Below are 19908 nucleotides of genomic sequence, written 5' to 3' on the forward strand. Positions count from 1 at the left end.
CAACCATCCATTCACCACCACCAGGGTCAAGCTAAGCCACTCCCCTTCAGACCGACCCAAACTATCCATTCACCACCACCAGGGTCAAGCTAAGCCACTCCCCTTCAGACCGACCCCAACCATCCATTCACCACCACCAGGGTCAAGCTAAGCCACTCCCCTTCAGACCGACCCCAACCATCCATTCACCACCACCAGGGTCAAGCTAAGCCACTCCCCTTCAGACCGACCCAAACTATCCATTCACCACCACCAGGGTCAAGCTAAGCCACTCCCCTTCAGACCGACCCCAACTATCCATTCACCACCACCAGGGTCAAGCTAAGCCCCACCCCTTCAGACTGACCCCAACCATCCATTCACCACCACCAGGGTCAAGCTAAGCCACTCCCCTTCAGACCGACCCAAACTATCCATTCACCACCACCAGGGTCAAGCTAAGCCACTCCCCTTCAGACCGACCCCAACTATCCATTCACCACCACCAGGGTCTAGACCCCGGGGGGTTTCATTGGATCGGTTCTCCCCTCCCGAATGATACTCCTGCACAACGGGGCCTAATCGCCAAAACTCCATTACATTCATTTGTGTATTCCTGGCTATAAATATGTATTCTTATCAACACCGTCTCTCCTGATTGAAGGGTTGTTGTCTGATGAAGTTGCTAGTGAGGTTCAGAAATGTAATAAATAAGTGTCTAGTAAATAACCTTGGCATCTCTTTTAAGTTATCTAAACAATTAAACATAAATCCAGAATAAGGTTATTTTTAACTGTAATTTAAAGAAACAAAGTCACTCCTGAAAAGTTTCTACCAACATTAGATTTTATTGAAACATTAAAACAAATAGCAATATTTGACACAATTATATTAAAAACTCAGAAACAGTATGCATGTTAAGAGGAGGAGGAGGAGGAGGAGGAGGAGGAAGATCATCCTGCAGAACCGTCACTCTGCTTGCTGCCTCCTTCCTCTGGAGGACCTGATTGGACAAACTCTCCACATCCGCCACATGAGCCAGTAGCTGAGCGAGAGACTTGTTCTGATACAGAGAGAAGAAGAGGGTTAAATGGGTTGATTTTGATAAGTACATGTGTGATATTAAAGTAGGACCATGTGACTGACCAGCTGAGCGAGGCGGTAGCTGGCGGACGGACTGCAGCGCACCGACGTCAGCTTATCCTCCAGAGTCTGGATGAAGTCCAGCAGCATCTTCACCACGTCCACCACGAACCTGTCGCACAGAGGACATTTGAATCTGGGGACAAACCGGTCTCTTTCTGTGTTTCCAGCTATCTCTCCAAAAGACAACATGGAAACTACCTCTGAGTCAGAGCGATGTTACTGTGATGAACACTTCTGAAGCAATGGAGACTCGGAGAGAGAGAGCAGGAGCTTTGATGGAAAACACTGAGGGTTTATTTGGAGCTTCGGCCGGAGAATTCACAAGACATGTTCTGCAGATCTCTACCCCAGACCCTCTACCCCAGACCCTCTACCCCAGACCCATGTGTTGAGCTGGTTCTGAGAGAAGAATCAACATTGTGCATAACAAGACGAAACACCTCTATCAGGCAGGAGTAAGGAGACGCTGAGAGCAGCTCCAGGTGTAGGCGTGTGCTCAGTGAGGGCAAACTGATCAACTGGGTCAAAGTTATGGGCCGAGGAAAGTGTTTCCCCAACAGTTACCTCTGCAGGTGAGCCTGAACGGGCAGGTTGGTGCGACCCAGAGGTTTCATCAGGCGCTGCCTCAGACTGTTCTGCTCCTTCAGGAGATCCTGCAGGTGGCCGCAGAACATCTGCAGCATCTGGAACCTCCGAGCTGCACACACACAAAGATAGACTTGTTTAAATGATCTAATCATACAGCATATATGTAAGGGATAATGTGACATGCATCCGCTAAGAAAAATAGTTCGTTGTTACCGTTTGAACTACGTAGCAACAGCAGGAACTGCTTCGATAGTGTTTTTGAGGAGCTTTTTGATTACAGATTTGAAAACATCGCTGCTTGCTTTAAAAGTAGCTCAGTTCATGATGTCAGACCTTGGAAAGTATCTAGATACCCCTGCCCTAATGCCAAAGGAACTGCACACTGAATATGTGTCGCCGTTTGATGTCTATGTCTGGGCCGCTGCGTAAAAAGGAGGGTTTCTGCCCCGTTACTTCTCCGCTGTTTTCTTGTCGCTCTTGTCTTGTCAGTTTGAAAAGCAAACTGCTTTTCGGCCAAACTGTAAACAGTTAAATCGAACGGACTTCTTTGTGCAGATGTGAGCGTCCTTAACAACGGTCAATAAGTCCTTGACAGCGGTCTGTCTGTTCTGGATTAACAACGTGTCACGTGTTCTGAATTGACCAATCAGAATCGAGTATTCAACTAAGCCATGTAATAAATATATATATAAAATGATCATAGTGTTGGTTCAGTCTGCACATGAGATGTGTGGCTGAAACAATACATCAACACACTGATGCTTAAAAATAGAAACACTCACAGAGGTAGAAACTGTTGGTGACGTCAGCGCTCTTCTTCTCCATCTTCAGCAGATCCATGTCAAGCTGCAGCTGCAGGAGAAACAACAACAAGGGAGTTCAAACTAAGACATTGATGTTTGATCAGAGAAACAGCTCTTACTTTAGGAACAACATACTCTGCAGGTTTAAAACGTAGCATCCTAAAACAAGTGTAAGGTAATGGGACGTCAGAGTGAAGCGTACCTGGTCCAGCTGTCTCTGCGTTCTGATTCGCTGTTCAGCCTCGTGCAGCTGATTGGAGAAGACGGGGCTCAGCCTGGAGGAGGCGGAGTCTATTTCCCCCTGAGGACAGGTAGAGACATTCATGTTGTGTTAATTCTGTGGGAACATGACTGTGTTCAATCTGCATCTCCTTTGGGTTCTTTTGTGTCTCGTTTAGGTTGTTAGTAGCTTTGTGTCTTTTTGGGTTGTTTTGCTTCTTTTTGTGGTTTTAATGTTTTCTTGCGATCGTTTTGTTTAAATGTTGTGTTTTTCCGTGACTTCTTAACCGGAAACATTGGCAGTAACTTCAAACTAAGGCTCACGTATATACAATATTTCCAAGGTGCTGACAGAGACACTGTTTGGACCTCATGTTTTGACCATCAACTATGGATGCATTGATCCAGGTGTTCAAACCTGTAGAGTTCATCAGGTGGGTGGGTTTCTCTAATGCTGGTTTCTTTCTGTTACTGACTCGAAAGAATATAAGCTCTGACCTGAGACAGAATATCTTTGGAGACACATCTGGCCAACAGGCTGGCAGCTGGAGTCACTGAGAACGGAGACAAATCCCAGCGATGCATCTGAAACGAGGAGTTCAGGTTCAAACACCTGAAAGGATAAGAAGCAGCATTATTAGAAAACAATATGAAATGCAGGGTGACGGGAGCAAAAATACTATATATCCTAGTATTTAAGTATATATTGCACAGTTGTATGTTTTTACATAATAATAGATTACTAATAGATTTATTTTGTAAGCGCTTTTACAGAGGTAGTGGCAAACAAGAACAACAAATAAATATAGTTAAAGTCACATTAAAATCAAGCAATACAACAACAATCACACATTAAAAGCCAGATTGAATTTACATTTAGTAAAACATAAAAATAACAAGAACTTGAGTTGTGCTGTAATGAACACAAGCCGAATGAAGATGAGTTGATGAAGACTCCAAATCATGTTGTATTTTCTTTCTAATGTTAAAACAGTTAGTTTAAAACGTGTAGATTCTTTAAAAGGGATTTGGCGTCAATGCAAGCTGTGGGGAAATGTGTCCCTGAAGAGTTGTTACGGTAAGAATCACTTTATGAAGCTGTACACACAACCACAAATGTGTTTTTAATAGTTAAGTGTTTCTTCTTACCGTTTATTCAGATAAATGCTTTGTGAAATATCAACAAACCAAAATAAACCCGCCCGATGGTTTGTTTTCTTCTTTGGTGGTTTAACGGCAGCTGGAGTTTCACTACTGCCACCTTCTGGAGGGAGTGGACAGATGAGGTTAGATGAGGTGAGGTGAGGTGAGGACACCTTCTGGAGGGAGTGGACAGATGAGATGAGATGAGGTGAGGTGAGGTAAGAACACCTTCTGGAGGGAGTGGACAGATGAGGTTAGATGAGGTGAGGTGAGGTGAGGTAAGAACACCTTCTGGAGGGAGTGATGAGGTGAGGTGAGGTGAAAAGAGATGAGGTGTACTTTATTGATCCCAATTTGGGAAATTGTTTTTGTTGCAGCAGCATAAAAGACAAGGCATTTTACAAAATAAACAAGAATAGAAAGAAAAAGAAAATAGAAAATATATATGAAGATATTATATATACAAATATATATTCAAAAATATATGACATATGGAATATGGAGTATTAAATATTGAACAGATTATATATGAGTAAAATATACAACGTGGTTTTATTTCTAGAGAAGCTATGGAGCAGAGAGTTCTCTTCCAGCCAGAGGGGATTTGTTGTACAGTGGGCAGGAATGTTTCCTTAGGTGCTTTTATTAACAGCCAAAATGATGAAAGAACACAAAGGAACAAGGATCTACAGAAAGAAAACAAACCTCAATATATATGTACAGGTCGAAGAAATATCACTGGTACCCGTCTGCTCCACTGGTACCCGTCTGCTCCACTGGTACCCGTCTGCCCCACTGGTACCCGTCTGCTCCACTGGTACCCGTCTGCTCCACTGGTACCCGTCTGCCCCACTGGTACCCGTCTGCTCCACTGGTACCCGTCTGCCCCACTGGTACCCGTCTGCTCCACTGGTAACCGTCTGCTCCACTGGTACCCGTCTGCTCCACTGGTACCCGTCTGCCCTACTGGTACCCGTCTGCCCTACTGGTACCCGTCTGCTCTACTGGTACCCGTCTGCTCTACTGGTACCCGTCTGCTCTACTGGTACCCGTCTGCTCTACAGCCACAGTCAGACTAACGTCAAAACACTTGTGGCCAGAGGTTTATATATGTTAAGCCCCTCCCCATAGGACAATCCACTATTTATACCCTTAATTACTGTTATTCTTATCATCTACAAACGTATTCAAAATGTAGTTCAAACTAATTAAACACAATAAATCAAATAGGTCAACATATTCTACATTTCTGACCACAGAAGCCTTAAACAATAACACGTTTACACTTGGAAGAAAATGGTCACCCGTGCCCATGCACTACATGGTATGCTCCAATTGAGCACAGGTGTTTCCACTGATTGAGCCTCTGCTTAAGGCTGCAGTTTTCTGGTGCTCTGTTTGGACTTCACAACCTTGAAGGAGAGGGTAAGCAGGTTACTTTGGCACAGCATTGTTATGTATGACTTCAAATAAAGCGGTCTTGAACAAATAATGACTTGGGTTTTATTTTATCAATGTCCAGCTAAGTTATTAATGTGTTTCCCTCAGTGTGCCTTTTACCATGCCCCTATGCCAACTGTGATGAAGGCGTCTTCTTCACATACAGTACAGTTGTTTTCTTTCAATCATGTTTTCTTTTCGATGTATATTTAATTTGGATGACATTTAATAAAATAAAAAGTGTCAGGGAATAATTTGCCCTGCATGTCCTCCTTCGCCCTCTAACGCAGATGCCCAACCTTGGGCAGCATGCTATCTCCTTTAAGGAGGGGCTGCCCTAGCATATTGTTGTTGTTACCAGTTTGTGACCGGGCAACTCTCTGTCAGAGATAGTTATTGTTGTGGGACACCTGGAACACAACCTTCTCGGGGTGAAGATGACCCCGAGCCATAAGCGACAACAACTGTGATTCAGTGTCCTCAGCTGTTTAGTCTATCTATTGAAGAATGTTGATTATTACACTCTGAACTAGTTCAAACCTGGAGCTACAGGAGGGCTCTGCAGAATTGATGGTGGCATCTCTACCGTGTGGTCAACTCGTGGCCCGTGACATGTCTTGTGAATTCTCCGGCCGAAGCTCCAAATAAACCGTCAGTGTTTGCCATCAAAGCTCCAGCTCTCCTCTGAGTCCTGACTCCAATTGCTTCAGAAGTTTCCCCCACAAGTAGAGGCTCTGGTTGGCAGAGATCTCACAACTCCATAGTTCCTTATGTCGTTTTTTCCTTCAAAAAACACATTTATATTTAATTTACTCTATTTCTTGCACACTCCATGTAAATAATATCCTACGTTTACATTGTGTTAGCTGTCACTTGGCCCCTTATAGTGTCTAGTGTCAGATATGTTTCCCTGTCAATATGTGCAGAACTAAGTGCAACATTCACCTATGAGATGTATGAATGGAAATGTTAAGTAGCTTCATTTGGAAATACTCAAGTCGAGTACAAGTACCTTAAAATTGTAAATGACTAATCAATAGTGTATGTCCCTCTTCCGACCGGGTGGTGGCGGTAATACGTCCGAAAGGTTTTTAATAACCGCAAATATTATCAAAAGAAGAAGTAGTGACGTATGCCGTTTCCGCTGTTCCCATTGGCTCACAGACTGACTCAGTCTCTAGTAAACAGGGCGGCTAACATCACTCTGCTGCACACTTTAATTAAAACATTTCAACAAGCTATATTTTAAAATGTGGACTTAAAGCGACGGGTTTAACTCTCGCTTTCTTGTAAGTAAAACTGCTTTATTTTGTACTTGTTTTTGAGCTGTTTTTAATGTCTGATAGAATGTGAACGGTGCTAATGCTAACGTTAGCTCCCGGTTCACACCCATAATAAACATCAGTAAAGAGGCTATTTGTAGCTTCTGTGTGTTAACTTTCGGGTGGTTTGATAGCGTGTTACGTAACTCAACAATGTTTGATTATTGGTTATTAATAAAAGGGTTTTATTGTTAATACAAGCGAGCTAATGGAGCTAGCTCTTCCAGCCTGTTGCTTCTTGTTGTTTATGGATTTTCTTCTTCTGCAGGGATTTCACTGCCTGATCTCATTAACACCCACGAAGAAGAAAAGCAGGCGGACCGTTAAAGCTGATCCTGGGACTCACACTGACAACAGCCTGTTTGGATATGATCCCTGAGATTAGCTTCACTGTAGTTTCACTGCTGTAGATTGAGAGGAGCTCCTGTTATTGTGTGCGCACGCACACACACACACACACACATACACACACACACACACACACACACACACACACACACACACACACACACACACACGGTACCTGGCTACAGGGTCCAGATGGGGAACAGCGCACTGAAGACTCACCTGGAAAACTCCCAGAAGACGGGGGTTTTCCAGCTGACAGCGAAGGGACTGCAGGAGGTGAGACACACACCACGATCTCATGTGTTTATCCGAAATATTGGCACTGAGGATGAAGTTATAATCTGCTGTGTTCACCCACAACACTAAGAAAGCTAAGTCACAACAGTCACAGGAGAGCTGTCTATTGGCAAGAAGCTAGCAATACAATCATTTTATGATAATTCATATGTTATGAAACTGTATGCAAGATAATATAGTGCAATGTTGCCTAAGTATAAGATCACACAACCAAATGCATAACATCTGAGTCAATTGTTCTACTCTATGCAAAACAGTAGTGTTAAATATACTTAGTGGTGGTACTTAAAATGCATTGTCCCTGATCTTTAAATGTATGTGAATGAACACATATTTAATTAGCTGGAGCTTTGATGGCAAAACACTGACGGTTTATTTGGAGCTTCGGCCGGAGAATCCACACGACATGTCATGGGCCACGGTCTGACCGCACGGTAGAGATGCCACCATCAATTCTGCAGACCCTCCTGTAGCTCCAGGTTTTAGTTCAGAGTGTAATAATCAACATTCTTCAATAGACCAAACAGCTGAGGACACTGAACCACATTTGTTGTCGGTTATGGCTCGAGGTCATCTACACCTCGAGAAGGATGTGTTCCAGGTGTCCCACAACAATAACTATCTCTGACCGAGAGCTGCCCGGTTACAAACTGGTAACATCAACAACTTGCTAGGGCAGCCCCTCCTTAAGGGAGATAACGGCTGCTCAAGGGTTAGGGCAGCTGCGTCAGAGGGTCAAAGGTCAACATGTAGGGGAAATTATTCAGTTAATCATCAGTTGAAGAAAACCTATAATACACCTATACAAGTGTTTTTATGTATTTGGGTTGGTGTGAAGTTTTCTAAAGAGCAAACTAGTGAAACTGCAGCAGCTGGTCCTTTATTTAAATATTGAATTCTTTATTTTACGTTTTGTGTCGTTTCAGTTTCCAGAGGAGCTGCAGAGACTCACCGCTAACCTGCGGACGGTCGATCTGTCGGGGAATAAGATCGAAGTTCTTCCCCCCGCCATCGGAAACTTCCTGCATATGAAGAGTCTGACGCTCAACTCCAACAGAATCAGTGAGTGCTCCATGATGAAGAGGATTTATACGTAGAACGTGTCTAGATTCCACCGGGTCCGTCTGCGGCGCGTTACGGCTGCGCCGCGGTGCTCACGGCGATCGCGGCCACTCTAGTCAATGGGTGCTATTCCACCGCACGCAGCACGTTACGGCTCAGAAGCGTCCCAGAAGGGTCCCAGAAGCGTCCCAGAAGGGTCCCAGAAGGGTCCCAGAAGCGTCCCAGAAGGGTCCCAGAAGGGTCCCAGAAGCGTCCCAGAGGGCTCCTCTAAAATTAGGATCGAATCCTATTTTTGTCGCGGCGCAGCCGTAACGTAAGGTCGGGCAGGCAGGAAGTGGAACGTTCAGAGCTATATAGACCTATATATATACACACACACAAACTAATTTTGCAGACCCTATCCCTCCGTAGTCTTTCAAGTAGGAGGAGAAATGCCAGCGTTCTCCTCCGGTTTACAGGCACTGTGTAAATTATATATATAGAATAATTATGATGATGAATGCATTTTTTTACCACTAAAATACAGCAACACGTCTTTGATTCATGTCGTTTATAACTGGAATATTACAGTTATTATTAACTTTGTCTGTACAAAGTAGCCTGTCCAGGAAATATGCCCAAATCAACAAAAACTGCGAGCCGGCAGGCAAGACGCTCCGCTTCTGAAACGCTTCTGAAACGCGCCTGGTAGGATATGACGCCGGAGGAGGCCGGACCAAAACCGCGGCGCAGCCGGACCCGGTGGAATCTAGGGGTTAGAGTGCATACAGAGACACAGAGAGAAGAATAGGTTGGGGGGGGGGGTTTAAGAAAAATACTATTATTACAAATATTTTAAATATTGTAACAGATTTAAAATAAAGACAATATTTACAAAAAATATAAATATGTAAGAAACTGAGTACAGTAAAATAAAAAATAAAAATATATCAGTGGCGAACCGTGTCTATCACAGCTGGACCTTCAGTAGACACACACACCCCCCGCCGCGCTGTGGCGCAGTGTACTAGTGCGTTGGTGTTCGGATCAAAGGTTCAAACCCCACTGCAGTCAGCATGGCGTTGTGTCCCTGAGACACTTCACCCCAAAGTGCTCCTGAGGGGATTGTCCACAGTACTGAGTATGTAAGTCGCTTTGGATAAAAGCGTCTAGCATGTAATGTAATGTAATAATGTCCGTTTTTTCACTGAATTGTCATCTTGGAAAGGGTACTGACAACAATTCCCCAACAACATCATCTTCACCTGTTGCCATTTCAACGTTAAAAACAATAAAATGGCAAATGAATTGCTACGTAGCATTTCTCTAGATCCTCTGTCTCTCTCAGTGAACTACCGGGCCTCCTAGAGGACCTGGAGGGGAACTGAGAGAACACGCCCATTGGCTACAAATCAATATCTGATTGGTTGATCAAACTGTCAATCCAAACGTTCGCTCTCATTCAGTGTGAGGGCCAGGGCTTTCTATCAAGGATATAGAATACCTGGTTGAAGGACATTCGACCCAGAGACCCAGAACAACATCTGATTGGTTGCATTTCTTTTCTAACACAAATCACTGAAATGCGTCGTGCACGGACCGAGAAGGACGAACAAATCAACGTTACTCTATTATTACAGATCAACAACACAGATACCATTCTCATTTTATTGACATTTAATTTATATAATTAATTTGTTTGTTTTATATCTGAGTGTTCCAGGGTTTTCTCTGAATACCTTGGAGGCCCTGATAGTTCACCTCTGATATATATACATGTCTATATTCTATATTCAAAGTGGACAGTAAGATATGACTGTATGTTACAGTAACATTATCTTAGTAGAAGATTCCCTCTTATTCATATCACAAGACAAAAGAGCAATACCAACATAACGGTGCATAGTCTGAATGTTGTCACTCAAAACCAATGTGAACCTTTGCCCCTCAGATGAAGGTAACGTTCCCCGGTCTCTCTCTCCTCAGCCGCTCTCCCCTCTGAGATCTCGAAGCTGAAGAAGCTGGAGACTCTGAGTCTGAACGGGAACCGCATCGTGACGCTGCCGTCCTCTCTGGGCCAGCTCAAAGCCCTGCGGACCCTCAACCTGTCGGGGAACCGGATCTCAGAGTTCCCCCCCGGCCTGGGCACCCTGAGGCACCTGGACCTGCTGGATCTGTCCAGGAACCAGATCCGGAACGTCCCGGCACACGTGTCGGAGCTGCAGACCATCGAGATCAACCTCAACCAGAACCAGGTGGGCTTTTATTCTGTCACCTGACCCCAGATTCAAGAGAGAACTTCCCCTCAACCTGAACCAGAACCAGGTGGGTTTTTATTCAATACGATACGATAATACTTGAATGGTCAGATCAAGTCTGAAATGCTCCTTGCATCCCAGCAGCTCCATGCGTAACATCAACAGACACATATCAAGACACAATACATGAACAACAAACAACATTGAACATAACGGCACAATCACTATTCTGTTTGAACTGATAAACTGGGTCACAGTTACGGGCCTTGGAAAGTACAGCAGGCAGGAAACAGGACTAGCAGCAGAAGCAGAAACTCTCTTCAGGAAAGAAAGACAGGAAATAGATGTAAACAGGAAAGTACCAAGTGTGTTTTCTTTCCGGAGCTTCTCCTGAGGTTTCCAAATGAGCTTTAAGACTAAAAGGCTTTCTTCAGTGTATATGTTTGGCTCTAATCTGTATTGATTAGTCCGACTGGCTTCGTGGCTATGCTTGCATCCTCTCTGTAATACGAGAGGAACTTCTCATTATACAATTTATCTACAGCGCTGCGTTATGAGGGAAAGCAAGCTGGTTCTTAAGTGGTTAGCAAGTTGAACTAAATGCTAACCAAACTAGCTCCAGCTCAAGGATCTGCACTAGCACTAGCATTAGCATTAGCATTAGCACTAGCACTAGCATTAGCACTAGCATTAGCACTAGCACTAGCATTAGCACTAGCACTAGCAGCACTTTAACATATTTAAATGGGAATGGAGTAAAAATGGGAAAGCCTCTTATGGCGCGTTTCCACTACAGCGCGGAGCCCGGTTTAAGAGGGCTGTGACGTCAGCGGCCCGTCTTTGGTTGCGTTTCCACTTGGCCTAGTACCGGCCGGCGGGTCCTAATTCACAGTTTTTCTGGCCTCATAAAATCGTGGGTCTAGGGCCAGAGACAACGAGGCTGAGTCGGGCTGAGTATGCTAAACTAGAGAGAGGATCGCTGGCAAGGGGGCTACAACTACAACAAGATGGACATATTTGACCGTGATTTAATTGTAATACACGTTTCAAAATGATGAAGTAACAACATACTGATACCGGTTAGTAAAAACCATGAATTAATGCTTTGTCAAGTCTGCAGACAGACGGCAGGGGAAAAACCTTTTAAAATGCGTGTTTTCTAAATGGAGATTGGCTAAGCTAACGCAGTATATGCTCCGACCGTCCACACTCACAACAACGGCCTACAGACATAAATAAAGCAGCGACTGTATTCACCATGACACAGACAGTCTGTGGTTTGTACTTGTTTCACTTTTGAACAGATATGAGGAGCTGTGAGGCCTAACTGTACCGTACTAAGCCGTGCGAGGCCCTGCAGTGGAAAAGCGCCATAGTCCAGGTTCTAGATCTTAACTAATACTTTCTCCTCCTCTTCCTCCTCCTCCCCCTCCTCCTCCTCCTCCTCCTCAGATCTCAGTGCTGACAGAGGAGGTGTCGAAGTGTCCCCGTCTGAAGGTGCTCCGTCTGGAGGAGAATTGTCTGGACCTGTCCTCCGTGCCTCAGTCCATCCTCAGAGACTCTCAGGTGTCTCTGTTCTCTGTGGAGGGGAACCTGTTCGAGGTGAAGAACCTGCGGGACCTGGAGGGGTACGACAAGGTGAGGAACACAGCTCAGGGGAAGAGAGGGGAGAAACTATTAACGCTACTAGTGGTCTCCTGGTGTGTCCCGTCGACTGCATTGAAATAAACAACAGTTTTTATGTCAATGTTAATAATCACTGGTCCCCGGCTTGAGCTTCAATCTCAGGATCCATGTATCTGTGATCCTCTCCAGAATGGAAGTAGTCATCACATACAGAGCATCAACTAGTTCCTGAACAGTGTCCTTCACATGCTGATATCCAAGAGAGGGAGTTACACAGTCACAAGATGGAGGAATAGAAAGCAGTATTCAATGTTTACTTCAGATTAGCTCCACGTCAGAAATGAGCATGCTTGATGTCTCTCTCCATAGAGGCTGAATCATCATGTTAATCACATAGCTATCATATGCCTCAAACAGTCCTGATGCTCTTCTAGGTAATCATACATCCTGTCATGTTCACAGCTACAGGTGGGATACCTTTGTTAGCATGCTACTCTGATATTGGAGGAGGACATTCAGTGTTTTCCCAACAGTCAACGATAACATTTTATTGCGACAAGGTGAGAAACGGAGCTCAGGTGAAGTGAGGGAAGAAACTATTAACTCTACTAGTGTTGTCCTGTTGTCCTGTTGTCCTGTCGGCTGCATTTAATAAACAACAGTTTTTACGTCAACGATAGTGTTTTATGTTGCAGCCATGATAAGAGCTGGCTCTAAAGCAGCTTCAATGCTTCCTTTCTCATCCTCTTAAAGGGGACCTATCCTGCAAAATGCACTTGATGTCTTTTCTACATCACCATGTGTCCCCGGTGTGTCCCCGGTGTGTCCCCGGTGTGTCCCCATGTGTCCCCGGTGTGTCACCATGTGTCCCCGGTGTGTCCCCGGTGTGTCCCCGGTGTGTCACCATGTGTCCCCGGTGTGTCCCCGGTGTGTCACCATGTGTCCCCGGTGTGTCACCATGTGTCCCCGGTGTGTCCCCGGTGTGTCCCCGGTGTGTCCCCGGTGTGTCACCATGTGTCCCCATGTGTCCCCGGTGTGTCACCATGTGTCCCCGGTGTGTCACCATGTGTCCCCGGTGTGTCACCATGTGTCACCATGTGTCCCCGGTGTGTCACCATGTGTCCCCATGTGTCCCCGGTGTGTCACCATGTGTCCCCGGTGTGTCCCCGGTGTGTCACCATGTGTCCCCGGTGTGTCACCATGTGTCCCCGGCGTGTGTCCCGGTGTGTCCCCGGTGTGTCCCCGGTGTGTCCCCGGTGTGTCCCCGGTGTGTCCCCGGTGTGTCAGGGAACTCACGCAGCGTCAGAAAATAAAACCCTCTCTCTTTTCCTCCGTACCCAAATCTCTAAAAACGGGGGAACAACGGAGCTGATCCAGATTAGCGTCCGATATGACGTAATATCTGAAATGTGGACCCACGGCCCTATCAGAAACGTTGCTATCAGAAACAATGCCCGACTGTTTTGGACGTAATATGGTCGGTGTTTACATTAGCATGGCTAACACTCAGAGCTAACCTGTACTGGAGAGCATGTGTGTGAAGAAGCAGGAAATAAAAAGGAACTCACCTTGTGGTATAACCGGCAAGAGAGAAAGCCTTTGAGCTCCATACTGTTTCAGAGACAATCCTTGATAATCCATGATATGGCGTTTCATCACGGCAGCATTTAGTTTAGACGGTAGCTGCCGGGTCCCGCATGAGCTCAGACCCCTACTTTTTTATCAATTATTTTATTTTTAAATCTTTATACATAAAATCAGCACTTTTGAAACAGGAAGTGAAATAGACATGTTTTTTATATATTTGTATATATCTGAGACCTATGCTATTGCCGACAAATAGCATGATAGGTGACCTTTAAGGGTACGTTACACTAAACCATTGTATACCAAAAGAGAGGATATAATGGCGTCCAATAATTCCCATAAAAAGTCACATAAGTTATTTATACGGCACATTTGAACAACAAGGCAATTCAAAGACAAAACATAATGCAAAAGGAAGACATTATAAAACTACACTTGAAAACAGTCTTTAAAAAGGCAAGAGATTCAGATTCAAACAAGCTAAAATAGAATAAGACGGGTATAAATACTAGAAAAGCTACAGGGCAGTGTAACGTTCAGGGACCCTCACATAGTCGTAATTAATGTTGTTCATTGCAGTCAATTGAAATGTTCTCTGTTTCTCCCCTCAGTACATGGAGCGTTTCACAGCCACCAAGAAGAAGTTCGCCTGAAGACGCTCGAAGAAAAGTCCAACCCTCAGAGCGCCACCTGGTGGACGAGTCAGCTGCTGCTTCTTCTGCTGCTGCTAATAAACAGTCCTCGACACAGCGACCCCCCCCCTCCCCCCCCCCCACAGGTCTCTGAGCGTCAGATTCAACACGAGAGAAGAAGGAGGAGTGTGATGGTGAAGCTTCAGTGTGTTTCCAGACTGCAGAGACTCAGGGACAGAAACACAACGTTCAGTGCTTAACAACGTTTGTCGCTTTAAATTATTACTTTTTACCTTTAAACTCTGCTCAATGTCTCCGCAGAGTTATTCAAACTGAAGCATTTCATCTGAGTCTTGAACAAACAGCACGAGTTTGTAGAATTGAAGAAACAGAAAAGTTTACTATGTTTGAAGAAGGTTCATGTGTTCCCAACATGCTGTCAGTCTGAGGGGCTTGTTTTCACCAGGACTAAGAACAGGTTGATTTGGGTTTTTAGGATGGCTATAGAAGGTTCATGTGTTCCCAACATGCTGTTTGTGTTTTTTTAGGGGCTTGTTTTCATCAGGAAACGGGTTAGTTTCACCTGAAACATTACAATAAACCACAGGGAAAAATCTGACACCATTTTAAAATAATTTTGTATCCAAAAATAACCCAAAGAAATCAGTTTCCAGTTCCTACGTTATGTGTCTCTGTTGGATTTATGATGTCCATTGTTTTCGTTTTTTACACAAAACAGGGATTTAATTAATAATTGTTAGTTAGCAGCTTGCGAACAGGCGACCAGAAGGGGGCCCCCAAAGAAGGTAGATTAAGAAGGTCCACAGCAACGACAACATGAAACACCCTTTAATTTACTGCAACGACATGCAGGGGGGGGGGGGGGGGAGAAGAGTGTGTTGGGGCGCCACTGATGGTGATGAAAGCTGGTTCGAGGGGCCCCCAGTGAATCTTTGCCTTGGACCCCCACAGACTCTAGAATCACCACAGTTAGTGATAACATGTCGTTAATTGGTCCCAATTAAGAGACACTAAATTCCATTTATGTTGATATTAAATTAAATAAGTATGCCTATGAAATAATTTAATATGGCTACGAAATAAATCCTGAAATTCTTATTCTTTGGTGAATGTATAAATAAATGTACATTATAAATATATAAATTAGTCAATATAGTAAAATAAATAAGTATTTTTTTATTTTCTAAATTCTATTTTACAATTTATTTCAGGATTTATTTCAAAGCCTTTTCATTTAAGTCACAGTCACGATTATTATGTAATATTTACTAATACTGCGTAATGAACACAGCATACAGAGCAAAATATGCAAAAATGAATAATACAAATACACCTTTAGATGATAGTCAGAGCAGAAGAGTGCATATTAAAACTTTTAAAATATTAAATCTGATGAGAGCAGCATTTACATGACTCGTGGATGTGTGATCAAATATTCAATATACTCGGTTAAAATCCCATTTTAAAGTAACAGCAGGTGGACTTTGGGGATTTGATTTTATTATACTATTTTTCTGGTGGAAAAATACTGTGTAAGAAACGTTATAGGATCCAACTTTAACAGTATTACTTTTAATGTATTGAAAATAAAGTTTAGACAAGTCAAAGACGCCCAATTATGCTTTCCTTCCCTCCTGTAGTGTCCTCCAACATATTGTGATAGGCTAAGGGGCGGGACATCTCTAAGCTGTTGACCAATCACAACAGAGCCGGCCAGCTAACCAATCAGAGCAGACTGGGCTCTGGTTTCAGACAGGAGAGGACTCTTTAAAGTAGAGACACTACATACTGATATACACCTGACCATCAGCAGGAGAGGACTCTTTAAAGTAGAGACACTACATACTGATATACACCTGAACATCAGCAGGAGAGGACTCTTTAAAGTAGAGACACTACATACTGATATACACCTGAACATCAGCAGGAGAGGACTCTTTAAAGTAGAGACACTACATACTGATATACACCTGAACATCAGCAGGAGAGGACTCTTTAAAGTAGAGACACTACATACTGATATACACCTGAACATCAGCAGGAGAGGACTCTTTAAAGTAGAGACACTACATACTGATATACACCTGAACATCAGCAGGAGAGGACTCTTTAAAGTAGAGACACTACATACTGATATACACCTGAACATCAGCAGGAGAGGACTCTTTAAAGTAGAAACACTACATACTGATATACACCTGAACATCAGCAGGAGAGGACTCTTTAAAGTAGAGACACTACATACTGATATACACCTGAACATCAGTAGGAGAGGACTCTTTAAAGTAGAGACACTACATACTGATATACACCTGAACATCAGCAAGAGAGGACTCTTTAAAGTAGAGACACTACATACTGATATACACCTGAACATCAGCAGGAGAGGACTCTTTAAAGTAGAGACACTACATACTGATATACACCTGAACATCAGCAGGAGAGGACTCTTTAAAGTAGAGACACTACATACTGATATACACCTGAACATCAGCAGGAGAGGACTCTTTAAAGTAGAGACACTACACACTGATATACACCTGAACATCAGCAGGAGAGGACTCTTTAAAGTAGAGACACTACATACTGATATACACCTGAACATCAGCAGGAGAGGACTCTTTAAAGTAGAGACACTACATACTGATATACACCTGAACATCAGCAGGAGAGGACTCTTTAAAGTAGAGACACTACATACTGATATACACCTGAACATCAGCAGGAGAGGACTCTTTAAAGTAGAGACACTACATACTGATATACACCTGAACATCAGCAGGAGAGGACTCTTTAAAGTAGAGACACTACATACTGATATACACCTGAACATCAGGAGGAGAGGACTCTTTAAAGTAGAGACATAAGAGGAGCCCTTTAATGGATCAGCTCTCTTTCCCCTCCTGGTATTTGTGTATAAATATATTTAGGACTGTTTTATGGTTTTCTGTTGTTCCGTTACATTGAGATGTAAAATGTGAATAATGAACAGCGTTATTCTGTCCGGTCGGACGATTGAAGGACATGATGTTTATTTCACATCAACACAAATATAACGTATTAATTGTGTCTAACATGTGTTCCTGTCCGCTGCATGGTTGAAATGCATGTTTTCCTCGAGACATTTTCTTAATTGTTCTTTAATACATTTCCGCATGTGTTAATGTATACGGCATTTATACATTTTGGCAAGCATGTTTTTATAACTTTGGAGGTTTATTCTCAGCTCCTATAATAAAGCGTGTAGCCAACATAAAGACACTCAGACCCTTAAGCACAAATGTCCCGTTTAAACCATGTATCATGCTTCCTTTACTCTGGATCAGTGGCTTCATACATTCAGTTTGGGCTGTTTTGATCAGATGTTATGTTTGCCCTACGAGGTAAATACATGCTCCTGATTTCCTGCATTAACAATAAAAATGAATAAAATAAATCTTGTTCATAATCATTGGTATATCCCAAACTGTAATAAGAAAAATACAGAAAATAATTATTAATTGTTTGTGTTTTAGTTATTGATCCTTCAATATCTTTCAAAAATAAACCTAACTATGGAAAGCAAGTCTTATCAATATAGATTCTGATTTTAAAGGGGACCTATCATGCAAAATGCACTTGTTGATGTCTTCTCTACATCAACATGTGTCCCCGGTGTGTCCCCGGTGTGTCCCCGGTGTGTCCCCGGTGTGTCCCCGGTGTGTCCCCGGTGTGTCTGGGAACTCACGCAGCGTCAGAAAATAAAACCCTCTCTCTTTTCCTCCGTACCCAAATCTCTAAAAACGGGGGAACAACGGAGCTGATCCAGATTTGCGTCCGATATGACGTAATATCTGAAATGTGGACCCACGGCCCTATCAGAAACGTTGCTATCAGAAACAATGCCCGACTGTTTTGGACGTAATATGGTCGGTGTTTACATTAGCATGGCTAACACTCAGAGCTAACCTGTACTGGAGAGCATGTGTGTGAAGAAGCAGGAAATAAAAAGGAACTCACCTTGTGGTATAACCGGCAAGAGAGAAAGCCTTTGAGCTCCATACTGTTTCAGAGACAATCCTTGATCATCCATGATATGGTGTTTCATCACGGCAGAATTTAGTTCAGACAGTAGCTGCCGGGTCCCACATGAGCTCAGACCCCTACTTTTAAATGTTATCAATATTTTTTCTTTTAAAGCTTTATACATAAAATCATCACTTTTGAAACAGGAAGTGAAATAGAGGGATATGAGGCATGGCTAGAATGGGTGATCTGTTTGGTATTTTGGAGCAAAACACTTCAGAGACATGTTTTTTATATATTTGTATATATCTGAGACCTATGCTATTGCCTACAAATAGCATGATAGGTGACCTTTAATGTGTGGAACTGATGATATTGAAGTTCAGTTTGGTCACACAAAAGCATTTTACTCTGGGCTCAGCAGGTGAGAAACTAAAGAGGGGCTTCCACATGTTCAAGGTTCAAGGTTCAAGGCTTTTATTAGTCATACATACAGTAGCTACAGTGTAGTTATGACGATGACAATCTTAGGTCACAGGCTCCTCCAACAGAGCAACACAATAACACTGACAAAATAGTGCAAGTGAATACAAAAAGCAAAATAGTGAAATAGTGCAATAAGAGTCTATATACAAGTGATTGGAATATGATATATTAGATAAATAATTTCTAAGTTGCAGCCAGATGAATGTTATGGATGTTGTTTCAAAAGTTCAGGTGTTTAATAGTCTTGGTCGGTGAGGTGAGAAACTAAAGAGGGGCTTCCACATGAGGCAGACCAGGTGTTGGTGCTGCCGGATTTGGCACCCCCACTATAACTTTGTCTAAGAAAAATATACTAAGGGCTGGTAGAGGAGAGGTTTACTGCCTCATAAGTTCAGTTATAAGTTGGACATATCAATCAAATGTAGGTAAATGATGCTTGTGAGTGTTGACAGCTCATTCCTTAAAACAGAAGCCTCAGATTGATTATAATAAGGAGAAATAGGAAGGGTTTATTTCAAGCTTGTTATAGAAATAAGTCATTGGGCTTTTTTCTTATCAACAAAGATTGGTTAGAAAATGTTTCCAACTTTAATTGACTGAATTTATTTGAAAAGTGGTCTTATGAACACATGAATACTACTGTGTGATATATGTTTACATTCATATTTATGAACTACAATTCAAGACAAGCACAAGTTTAATTTGTGGGTCATATTACATTATACATTTTGAATTTGCTGAGGGCCGATTCAAAATGGACGGCGGGCCGCATTTGGCCCCCGGGCCGTAGTTTGGACACCCCTGTCTTAGATAGTCGTACTGTCACCAAAATCACACAGGTGACTGGTTTCTGAGACAATCCATAACTTTTTCATAAAATATATAAAAGATCATGATTTCATTTTGAAGGCCTCACTTCCGGTGTGGTCGTTTCTCAACATGTGTAGCTTGACGTCACTTTCTCAGT

At 43.1% G+C, this 19908-nt stretch overlaps 2 protein-coding genes across 5 annotated transcripts; one reads left to right on the forward strand and one right to left on the reverse strand.

Moving 5' to 3' along the window:
* Positions 1 to 802: 802 nt before the first annotated feature.
* Positions 803 to 4962, reverse strand: LOC117496648 (HAUS augmin-like complex subunit 2). Of its 4 annotated transcripts, XM_034148362.1 has the most exons (9): positions 4584 to 4962; positions 4107 to 4169; positions 3885 to 3996; positions 3234 to 3348; positions 2719 to 2817; positions 2496 to 2565; positions 1690 to 1822; positions 1126 to 1234; positions 803 to 1042 (listed from the first exon to the last, which is right to left on the reverse strand). In XM_034148362.1, the coding sequence occupies exons 4-9, from the start codon at positions 3318 to 3320 to the stop codon at positions 866 to 868; spliced, it is 675 nt and encodes a 224-aa protein (XP_034004253.1). In that variant the 5' UTR covers positions 3321 to 3348; positions 3885 to 3996; positions 4107 to 4169; positions 4584 to 4962; the 3' UTR covers positions 803 to 865. The 4 variants fall into 4 exon arrangements, with proteins under 4 accessions (XP_034004253.1, XP_034004254.1, XP_034004252.1 ...); XM_034148363.1 differs by lacking the exon at positions 4107 to 4169; XM_034148361.1 differs by lacking the exon at positions 4107 to 4169 and having other exon boundaries at positions 3885 to 3999.
* A 1521-nt stretch (positions 4963 to 6483) lies between these two features.
* Positions 6484 to 15285, forward strand: lrrc57 (leucine rich repeat containing 57). The gene is made up of 6 exons (XM_034148359.1): positions 6484 to 6607; positions 6909 to 7264; positions 8212 to 8347; positions 10313 to 10581; positions 12037 to 12222; positions 14409 to 15285. The coding sequence occupies exons 2-6, from the start codon at positions 7181 to 7183 to the stop codon at positions 14448 to 14450; spliced, it is 717 nt and encodes a 238-aa protein (XP_034004250.1). The 5' UTR covers positions 6484 to 6607; positions 6909 to 7180; the 3' UTR covers positions 14451 to 15285.
* The last annotated feature ends 4623 nt before the right edge of the window (positions 15286 to 19908 follow it).

This window comes from Trematomus bernacchii, unplaced genomic scaffold, assembly GCF_902827165.1.
Source record: "Trematomus bernacchii unplaced genomic scaffold, fTreBer1.1, whole genome shotgun sequence".
Taxonomy (NCBI): Eukaryota; Metazoa; Chordata; class Actinopteri; order Perciformes; family Nototheniidae; genus Trematomus; species Trematomus bernacchii.